This window comes from Physella acuta, unplaced genomic scaffold (assembly GCF_028476545.2).
Source record: "Physella acuta isolate Inbredline_101_S28 unplaced genomic scaffold, ASM2847654v3 ptg001493l, whole genome shotgun sequence".
NCBI classification, from domain to species: domain Eukaryota; kingdom Metazoa; phylum Mollusca; class Gastropoda; family Physidae; genus Physella; species Physella acuta.
Window position 1 is genome coordinate 41931 of NW_026733008.1, and position 11222 is coordinate 53152.

At 42.8% G+C, this 11222-nt stretch overlaps 2 protein-coding genes across 4 annotated transcripts in view; one reads left to right on the forward strand and one right to left on the reverse strand.

The window, feature by feature from the left end:
* The window catches only part of LOC131928373 (putative 3',5'-cyclic phosphodiesterase pde-5), a 103011-nt gene that overhangs the window by 37144 nt on the left and 54645 nt on the right, over positions 1-11222 (forward strand). The window lies entirely within an intron of this gene.
* Positions 113-10952, reverse strand: LOC131928375 (uncharacterized). The gene is made up of 2 exons (XM_059284380.1): positions 10645-10952; positions 113-1019 (listed from the first exon to the last, which is right to left on the reverse strand). The coding sequence occupies exons 1-2, from the start codon at positions 10775-10777 to the stop codon at positions 625-627; spliced, it is 528 nt and encodes a 175-aa protein (XP_059140363.1). The 5' UTR covers positions 10778-10952; the 3' UTR covers positions 113-624.

The following is an 11222-nucleotide window of genomic DNA, read 5'->3' on the forward strand; positions in this document are numbered from 1 at the left end:
ATGCAACAATAACAATTCACCTTAATCAGATAAGCATAATTTCTAAAAATATAAGTTAAAAAGTATGGAGCATACCCTGTAATAAAACTAAAACAACACTTACTAATTACTAAAAAAAAAGCATTTTTTATTCGTTTTGCAGTAATGAAAGACATTATTCACAGTTTGAATACTGTTTTTTTCAATTATGTACGAGTCTAAGAAAGTCATGGCACAACAGAACATCAACACAATAATTTGGTGCATGATTTGATAGATTTAGTGGATGCTCATTTTTATTGGAACAATAGTTTTCAAAAAATGAATTAACGGTTAAATGACGACAATAGCATAACAGTCATAACAGCAAACATACATTCAGTATAGTACTTTTCCAAGCTCTGTAATTGAAATATTGAACAAAGAACAAAAGGGAGGGATTTTTTAATGCTTATAGCCCTCCTTATTGTATTTAACTAAACATAGGGTAGCCTAATAATCTTATGAGTAAGAAAGTAAATTAAAAACCATATTTACATTGATGAACCAATAGGGATTAAGTTTGCACTTGATCATAAATACTCATTACTTTTTTTTTTGCTTTAAATCTTTTTAAAGGAATATTATAGTAAATTTTAAAAGGCTTTAGGATTTAGCAGCTAAACGCTTATGAGAGCCATCACAAAAAGGGCGTTTATTGGACTGTTTCCACATGCAAAGCCAATACTCCTTAGTTTCTTCCACTTGAAAAGGCATTGGTCTATATCTGATATGATGAGGCCTTGTTGACATAAAATTAGGTGCTTTATGTGAAGAATCACAAAATGGCTGAGTTTTACTGTATCCACATGTGCAAAACATGTATTTTTTCCCAGCCTCAAGATCTACTCTCAAAGGCATCCTTTCAAAAACTTTTCCCTTGACTGGCTCTGGTGACTTCACATCAGGGTGATATTTTGTTGGTGTCTCAGGATGAGGCTTTTGTTTCCAAGCAGCATATTTTGGGTCATTAGGATCTTGTTCGTGTTTTTTTAAACTACCTGTTAAAAACAGAAATCTGTGAGCATATTGCAAATGAGTGTGCAAATGTAAATACTTTTGATCTGAAGATTGTTATGCCCAAGGACCTTAAAGTTAAGGAGGTCGCCATTATTCATAACTTATTAATTGATAATTAAATACTGTAAAGTATATAATATTTATATTTTTGTTTATTCAAAGAATGTTCTATATTTACTTCAATTTATGGGATGGTGCGGGAGATTGTGAATTTTTACTGCGTTCTCAATTTTAGTGTTAGAAGAGATTCCCTTCAAACCAATTATGTAACGTGTCAACATGTTATGCGCCATATAGGCTGCTTTTCTTTTTGGATTTGCTTCCATAGCCTTTGAACAAACTACAAGGGAGTAGTTGTTTCATTTTGGAGTTGTCTCTCCTAGAAAAGTGGCTGTCCCAAACTTTCGAGCCTCATCTGTCTGAGGGTTCGTACTCGAGACTTTTTGGTATAACAACCATGAGCTTTACCGACTCGACCACGCCGACCACTATTCTAATATATCTTGTAAATTAAAAAAAGTTTGGATGTGTTAAGTAAGTGATGCATGGGATGCAAGCCAAGTGGATAAAGTTGTTTCTTGTTTAGAAACGTAGGCCCTGCCTGAAACTTAAAAAAAAAATAGTTTGTGCCTGGGAAATCTTAATGTGAGATTCCTTGGTTTAAAGTGAATGCAGTCACAAAAGTAAACTGCTGGGGTAGTGTGTCCTTGGTGTATTACATAATGAGATCCACTGGTTTAAATGTAGTAACAAACTGAAACTACAGGACTAACGTGTAATGGAGAGATAACGTGAAGCACATCTTGTTATCTTAGCACAGCACACATCTACTTGTGTTTACATTTGGGATGTGTGTTGTGAACAAATAGAGCTTATGACCTTTTTCTATTGTTCTACCCGAACAGGTCAACTTCTTATATTGTTCTTCCAGAACATGGTCCATATTTTCTATTGGTCTATCAGAACTTCAGAACATATCACCTTTTGTACTTTCTCGTATACGGAGTATAGTGGAAGTATTGTAATCGTACAAAAAATTGAAATCGAGATTTTCACAAATCACGTCCATTTAGACCCCCATGAGTCGGAAAAACTTAATTTCACAATTTCGTCTTTATGTCTCTCTGTGCGTGCGTATGTGTTTTTGTGAACACGATAACTTGAGTACCGTTACAGCTAGGTTGATGGAATTTCATATATAAGTATTATAATAAATTTGTGGTTCTGAATCAACTTCTCGGCGATTTCCGGTAACCGGAAGTGGAACTTATTCTTCTTTTGGTTTTTCAAAAGCCTTAACTTGAGTACTGTTACTGATAGATTGATCCACATCGATTCAACAGTTTCTTTCAAACATTTCGCGGCACTTGAAGCGGGCAATAATAAGAATGGGTACATTGTATGTTTTCTATTCGATGATTTTTTTTTTTATTTCGTCCCGGGGGGGGGGGGGGGGGGGGTAGGGGGATAGACTTAGGGTCGGAGTTGGGTTCAGTGTTAGATTCGGAGATGGGGTCAGATTTTGGGTTAGTGTTAGGGTCAGTGTTAGATTTGGAGTTGGAGTCACAGTTGGGGTCCAAGTTAGGGTCAGAGCTGGGGTCACAGTTGGGGTCAATGTTAGGGTCAGAGCTGGGGTCACAGTTGGGGTCAATGTTAGGGTCAGAACTGGGGTCACAGTTGGGGTCAATGTTAGGGTCAGAGCTGGGGTCACAGTTGGGGTCAATGTTAGGGTCAGAGCTGGGGTCACAGTTGGGGTCAATGTTAGGGTCAGAACTGGGGTCACAGTTGGGGTCAATGTTAGGGTCAGAGCTGGGGTCACAGTTGGGGTCAATGTTAGGGTCAGAGCTGGGGTCACAGTTGGGGTCAATGTTAGGGTCAGAACTGGGGTCACAGTTGGGGTCAATGTTAGGGTCAGAGCTGGGGTCACAGTTGGGGTCAATGTTAGGGTCAGAGCTGGGGTCACAGTTGGGGTCAGTGTAAGAGTCAGTGTTATGGTCAGACTTTGGGTTCACAGTGAGGGTCAGAGTTAGTCATTAGTGTCAGAGTTAGTGTCAGTAATTGTCATAGTTTATGTCAAGAGGTATTGCCAAAACAAGTGTCAAGGTTTGAGTCAAAGTTACGGTCACTATCGTCAGTCAGTTTAAAAAATGAACGGAAACAATTTATTATGTTAAAATAATTATTTTTTTTAAATATAAGCTATTTAAAAATGTTCAATCTTTTAATTTATATTTTACTATCACAAAAACCATTAACAGACTCAAACTAATTTACCAACCCAGAGATTTGTTCATCTTAGTAACTTAGTTAGACGGCACTGGTGCATTTCCCGAGGTCTGCGCACGTTCCTCTGTGGTGGGGTTGGTGGTGGTGGGGTTGGTGGTGGTGGGGTTGGTGGTGGTGGGGGTGGTGGTGGTGGTGGTGGTGTTGGTGGTGGTGGGGGTGGTGGGGGTGGTGGGGGTGTTGGTGGTGGTGGGGGTGGTGGGGGTGGTGGTGGCGGCTGTATCATGACTACCACTTGGCTTGTTGCTTCGTTGGACTTTCATTGCGATATACAAAAGAAGGCCTATAATGAAAATTATGAACATTAACCAGCTATATAATCCAATACAATCATTAACAAAAATAATTTCTTAAACTAAGCACACACACTCCTCCCCCCCCCCCCCCCCCCCGCCCCCTCTCTCCTGCGTTCACCATTTTTTACCTATGATAATTAGCATAAGGAACATAATGATCCATTGATTGAATTTAATTATGTCAAACTTGGAATCCTGATTGAATTTAATCATGTCAAACTTGGAATCCAGATTGAATTTAATCATGTCAAACTTGGAATCCAGGTAATCTATTAAAGGTCCTATGTCAATTGTTTCCCTGCAAAAGTTACCAAAAGAAAATAATTTAAATATTAATTAATTTTGCGCCGACTAATTAGAAAATAATATAAATAATTTTAGCACATAAAAGATTTTAATTAAAGGGCTGTAACATAATAATCTATGGATACAGTTGTTGTTTGTTTTAAGAGAGGGTAGATTATAATAAATATTACTTAAATAGCAATATTTAGAGTGTTGAATTTCTTTTAAAATTACCTCCCCTTGCAAAACCATACAATTTTTTACTAATTAGTTTTATTCTCTCTACTGTTAATAAAATGTATCCAATTTTATAGGAATCCAAGCCAGAATATTATTTGACATGTATGAGTTTAATATTTTTTTAGAAATGTCTATGTACTTAATATTTTTTTATGTTCTTTGTTAACGTATACGTAAACAGTAAACTATAAAAAAATTTGGCGCTATAAAAAGCAAGTAGACTATTTCGTTATGTGTAATACGGCAATGCGATGTAATTAATGAATGGAATGTGTTATTTACTTTTTTAAGTTTCTAGAATCTATTCTATAGCGACGACGGAATGACTGGCTAACGGACTGACACATTACCACGCATTTGTTGGGGTTACTAGGGCTGATCCGAAAAGAAAATATTTGATGCCCTTGCCGAATTCCGCCAGCTTCAATACTCTGTCCAGGGCGAGGTTGGTGACATCTTTTCCTAATGTGTAGGGGGGAAGAGAAGATGTCTTACACCATTGCACACTATAGCGTTATCCGTTAAAAAATATTTTTGATAGGTCGGAGTTGGGTCCAAAGGTCAGTATGGATCAATTGTATTTAAGGGTCAAAAGTAGCGTCAGAATATGGGTGAGTACTAGTTAATTTATAAAAGTCAGAGCATGGGTCAGTTCCAGTTAGCATCTAAGGGTCAGAGCATGGGTCATTTCTAGTTGGCGTCTAAGGGTCAGAGCACGGGTCAGTTTTAGTTAGCATCTAAGGGTTAGAGCACGGGTTAGTTTTAGTTAGGGTCTGATGGTCAAGAGTATGCGTCAGTTAAAGTTAGTTTTTAATGGTTAGAGTATGGGTCAGTTCTTGTTGGGGTCTAATAAGTCAAAGCATAGGTCAGTTCTACTTAGCGTCCAAGGGTCAGTGTATGGGTCAGTTCCAGTTAGGGTCAAAGGGTCAGAGCATGGGTCAGTTCTAGTTAGGGTCTGAGGGTCAGAGCATGGGTCAGTTATATTTATGGGTCAGAAGTAGGGTCAGAATATGGGTCAGGTAGTTAGAGTCTAAGAATCAGAGTATGTGGCATATTTAGTTATGTTTTGAATTAGGGTCAGTTCTATTTAGGGGTCATTTAGAGTCAGAGTATCGGTCCGTTCTAGTTAGAGTCTAAGGTAGTTTCACAGTTAAGGTCACAAGTAGAGTCAGATCTAGGGTCAGAGTATGGGTCTAAGGGTCAGAGCATGGGTCAGCTCTATTTAGCTCTATTTAGTCTAAGTTAGGGTCTTAGGGTCAGAGCTAAAGTCGCAGCTAGGATCATAATAAGCGTCGCAGTTAGGGTCACAGTTATAGTCAGAGATTGAGTTTGATACAGCAGACAGCAGGACATGTACTTGCCGTGGCGAGGGTCGCATTTGACCAGCTGGTTCGCTGGTTCGAAACACGCGTTGGTTATCTCCGCGACGGTCAACTGTTCGTGGTACGCTTTCTCGGCTGAGATCAAAGGAGAGTGGATGATAGCTGGGAAATGGATTCGGGGGTATGGCACCAAGTTGGTCTGGAACTCTATCAAGTCCACGTTTAACGCCCCGTCAAATCTGAGCGGTGCCGTGATGGACGACACGGCCTGGGCCAGGATACGGTTCAGATTCGTGTGCGTCGGGCGTTCAATGTCAAGGTTGCGCCTGCACACGAAGATGAACGCGCAGTCCGAGTGCTCCAGCGTGGTGTGTGTGACCAAGATGGAGTTGTACGGCTCCACGATGGCTGTGGAGATCTGAGGGGCGGGGTAGATGGCGAACTCAAGTTTGGATTTCTTGCCGTAGTCGACGGAGAGCCGTTCCATGAGGAGGGAATTGAAGCCGGAGCCGGTGCCGCCGCCAAAACTGTGATATACGAAAAATCCTTGGAGGCCCGTGCACATATCCGCCAGCTTCCGGATTCTGTCCAAGACAAGATCAACGACTTCTTTGCCGACTGTGTAATGACCTCTTGCGTAACTGTTAGCGGCGTCCTCTTTGGCTGGGGGGGGGGGGGAGAAACAAATCTTAGACATTGCACACTATCAGGGGCGTAGCGAGGGGGGGCGGGGGGTGCGGACCGCACCGGGTGACACCCAACCTCGCTACGCCACTGCACACTATACAGTGTATTAATTCGTTTCTAAGATATTAAGTGATTGTAATACAATCTTTTCTAAAGATAACACTTAAACCAGAGAGTTAGCGTCGGCTAAGGTAAAAAATACCGTAAGTACTAGTTAAGATCATACAGTGTCAAAGTTAACACGGATGGTGGATTAAAAAAGCACATGCTAGATTTAGCGGGTTGAAGTTTGGGTCAGAGTATGGTTGGCTAGGACTATTGTCAGTACTAGTAACGGTCAGTTAGGGTCACTAGTTAGGTCCAGAATTATTTTTAGATCAAGCGTGAGCTATGGTTAGAATACTGTCATTCCTGATTAGTTAGATTTAGTCAGTTAACATCAGCATCAGCTAGGGGGAGGACTGCTGTCATTTCTAGTTAGTCAGGTTTTGGGGCAGTTAACATCAGCATCAGCTAGGGGGAGGACTGCTGTCATTTCTAGTTAGTCAGGTTTTGGGGCAGTTAACATCAGCAGCAGCTAGGGGGAGGACTGCTGTCATTTCTAGTTAGTCAGGTTTTGGTCAGTTAACATCAGCAGCAGCTAGGGGGAGGACTGCTGACATTTCTAGTTAGTCAGGTTTTGGGGCAGTTAACATCAGCATCAGCTAGGGGGAGGACTGCTGACATTTCTAGTTAGTCAGGTTTTGGGGCAGTTAACATCAGCAGCAGCTAGGGGGAGGACTGCTGTCATTTCTAGTTAGTCAGGTTTTGGTCAGTTAACATCAGCAGCAGCTAGGGGGAGGACTGCTGACATTTCTAGTTAGTCAGGTTTTGGTCAGTTAACATCAGCATCAGCTAGGGGGAGGACTGCTGTCATTTCTAGTTAGTCAGGTTTTGGGGCAGTTAACATCAGCATCAGCTAGGGGGAGGACTGCTGACATTTCTAGTTAGTCAGGTTTTGGGGCAGTTAACATCAGCAGCAGCTAGGGGGAGGACTGCTGTCATTTCTAGTTAGTCAGGTTTTGGGGCAGTTAACATCAGCAGCAGCTAGGGGGAGGACTGCTGTCATTTCTAGTTAGTCAGGTTTTGGGGCAGTTAACATCAGTATCAGCTAGGGGGAGGACTGCTGTCATTTCTAGTTAGTCAGGTTTTGGTCAGTTAACATCAGCATCAGCTAGGGGGAGGACTGCTGTCATTTCTAGTTAGTCAGGTTTTGGTCAGTTAACATCAGCATCAGCTAGGGGGAGGACTGCTGACATTTCTAGTTAGTCAGGTTTTGGTCAGTTAACATCAGCAGCAGCTAGGGGGAGGACTGCTGACATTTCTAGTTAGTCAGGTTTTGGGGCAGTTAACATCAGCATCAGCTAGGGGGAGGACTGCTGTCATTTCTAGTTAGTCAGGTTTTGGTCAGTTAACATCAGCATCAGCTAGGGGGAGGACTGCTGTCATTTCTAGTTAGTCAGGTTTTGGTCAGTTAACATCAGCAGCAGCTAGGGGGAGGACTGCTGTCATTTCTAGTTAGTCAGGTTTTGGTCAGTTAACATCAGCATCAGCTAGGGGGAGGACTGCTGTCATTTCTAGTTAGTCAGGTTTTGGCGCAGTTAAGCTCTGTTAGGCTAGGAAAGGGCTAGGGTCAAAGTTGGAGTCAGATGGGGTCAGATTTAAGGTCAAAGGGTCAGAGTATGGGTCAGTTCTAGTTAGCGTCTAAAGGTCAGAGCATGGGTCATTACTAGAATATGATGGTCAGTGTATGCGTCTAAGGTGGGTGGTGGGGAGGGGGAGAACTAATTGGACTAAGCCAGGCACTCACCTGGAATAAATCTAAAATCCTGATCTAACTGTAATATGCATGAATATGTAATTACACAATATAGCAAGGTGGTGTATGTGTGTAGGGAAGGGTCTTTGGAGTAACCCAGGAATTCATCTAAGGGGGAAGGGGGGGTTGGATTAACAGTAACTAAAGTAGATTATTAAATGTATTAAATGGCATGGTGGGTAGTGGGTAGTGGGTGGGGGGTGGTTGGGAAACAACCCGAGGTACTGACCTGATATAGGGGCTGCGTTGGATAACTATTATATCCTATAAAGTAGCACGGTGTGGGTTGGGGGGGGGGGGACAGATACTTAAACAACCCGAGGTACTGACCTGATAAAAGCTGCGTTGGATAACTATTATATCCTATAAAGTAGCAAGGTGTGGGTTGGGGGGGGGGGTGGGGGGGACAGATACTTAAACAACCCGAGGTACTGACCTGATACAAGCTGCGTTGGATAACTATTATATCCTATAAAGTAGCACGGTGTGGGTTGGGGGGGGGGCAGATACTTAAACAACCCGAGGTACTGACCTGATACAAGCTGCGTTGGATAACTATTATATCCTATAAAGTAGCAAGGTGTGGGTTGGGGGGGGGGGGGGACATATACTTAAACAACCCGAGGTACTGACCTGATAAAAGCTGCGTTGGATAACTATTATATCCTATAAAGTAGCACGGTGTGGGTTGGGGGGGGGGGGGGCAGATACTTAAACAACCCGAGGTACTGACCTGATAAAAGCTGCGTTGGATAACTATTATATCCTATAAAGTAGCACGGTGTGGGTTGGGGGGGGGGGGGCAGATACTTAAACAACCCGAGGTACTGACCTGATAAAAGCTGCGTTGGATAACTATTATATCCTATAAAGTAGCACGGTGTGGGTTGGGGGGGGGGGGGACAGATACTTAAACAACCCGAGGTACTGACCTGATAAAAGCTGCGTTGGATAACTATTATATCCTATAAAGTAGCACGGTGTGGGTTGGGGGGGGGGGGGGGGGACAGATACTTAAACAACCCGAGGTACTGACCTGATAAAAGCTGCGTTGGATAACTATTATATCCTATAAAGTAGCAAGGTGTGGGTTGGGGGGGGGGGTTGGGGGGGACAGATACTTAAACAACCCGAGGTACTGACCTGATACAAGCTGCGTTGGATAACTATTATATCCTATAAAGTAGCAAGGTGTGGGTTGGGGGGGGGACATATACTTAAACAACCCGAGGTACTGACCTGATAAAAGCTGCGTTGGATAACTATTATATCCTATAAAGTAGCACGGTGTGGGTTGGGGGGGGGGGCAGATACTTAAACAACCCGAGGTACTGACCTGATAAAAGCTGCGTTGGATAACTATTATATCCTATAAAGTAGCACGGTGTGGGTTGGGGGGGGGGGCAGATACTTAAACAACCCGAGGTACTGACCTGATAAAAGCTGCGTTGGATAACTATTATATCCTATAAAGTAGCACGGTGTGGGTTGGGGGGGGGGGGACAGATACTTAAACAACCCGAGGTACTGACCTGATAAAAGCTGCGTTGGATAACTATTATATCCTATAAAGTAGCACGGTGTGGGTTGGGGGGGGGGGGGACAGATACTTAAACAACCCGAGGTACTGACCTGATAAAAGCTGCGTTGGATAACTATTATATCCTATAAAGTAGCACGGTGTGGGTTGGGGGGGGGGGGACAGATACTTAAACAACCCGAGGTACTGACCTGATAAAAGCTGCGTTGGATAACTATTATATCCTATAAAGTAGCACGGTGTGGGTTGGGGGGGGGGGGGACAGATACTTAAACAACCCGAGGTACTGACCTGATAAAAGCTGCGTTGGATAACTATTATATCCTATAAAGTAGCAAGGTGTGGGTTGAAGGGGGGGGACAGATACTTAAACAACCCGAGGTACTGACCTGATAAAAGCTGCGTTGGATAACTATTATATCCTATAAAGTAGCAAGGTGTGGGTTGAAGGGGGGGGGACAGATACTTAAACAACCCGAGGTACTGACCTGATAAAAGCTGCGTTGGATAACTATTATATCCTATAAAGTAGCAAGGTGTGGGTTGGGGGGGGGGGGGGTTGGGGGGGGGACAGATACTTAAACAACCCGAGGTACTGACCTGATAAAAGCTGCGTTGGATAACTATTATATCCTATAAAGTAGCACGGTGTGGGTTGGGGGGGGGGACAGATACTTAAACAACCCGAGGTACTGACCTGATAAAAGCTGCGTTGGATAACTATTATATCCTATAAAGTAGCACGGTGTGGGTTGGGGGGGGGGACAGATACTTAAACAACCCGAGGTACTGACCTGATACAAGCTGCGTTGGATAACTATTATATCCTATAAAGTAGCAAGGTGTGGGTTGGGGGGGTGGGGGGGGACAGATACTTAAACAACCCGAGGTACTGACCTGATAAAAGCTGCGTTGGATAACTATTATATCCTATAAAGTAGCACGGTGTGGGTTGGGGGGGGGGGGACAGATACTTAAACAACCCGAGGTACTGACCTGATAAAAGCTGCGTTGGATAACTATTATATCCTATAAAGTAGCACGGTGTGGGTTGGGGGGGGGGGGACAGATACTTAAACAACCCGAGGTACTGACCTGATATGAGCTGCTCCGGGTGGAAGAGCTGTCGGTATGTTCCTGTTCTCACCTCGTCGAACACCGTGGGCTCCTGGTCAAGCATGATTTGGACGCCACCTTGGCCCAAACTTATTTTGATCACTTCCCTCATGGTGTTTGCTGGTATGTTGATTCGGGAGCTAGATCTGACTTTAGATGGCTAGCTGTCGTAGCTGTCTTGTGGCCGTTGTAATATAAATATAATGGACGGATATAAAAGTTCTCTGTCTTTCACCGCGACCTTGTGTGTTTATGATGGCTCGTTTGGCGGGGATGACGTCATTCTATTTCCGTTTTGTCTTGTTTTGATTAGAATTAGTGGAAAGAAGAAATGTTTTGGAGAGTAAGTACGCAAGTTTACGCAATTGGGGGTGGGGGAGGGGAGATTTAACACATGTTTTTTTTTAAAGTGGAGTTCGAGATTAAAAGGTTTGAACAGTTTATGAAATCATACTAAAAATTTTTTTTAAATCTTTAAAAAAATATCGCAAGCAATAAAAGCGTGGGTCACTATATTATCTATTGGATACTTTCACTAATATTAGGAAGAGAACCAC

Bases quoted from the DNA above. Each gene is read 5' to 3' on its own strand.
- LOC131928375 (XM_059284380.1), bottom strand. From the start codon at position 10,777: ATGAGGGAAGTGATCAAAATAAGTTTGGGCCAAGGTGGCGTCCAAATC. The intron at 1,020-10,644 runs GTCAGTACCTCG...TGTTTTTAACAG, and splicing joins CCCGGAGCAGCTCATATCAG to GTAGTTTAAAAAAACACGAA.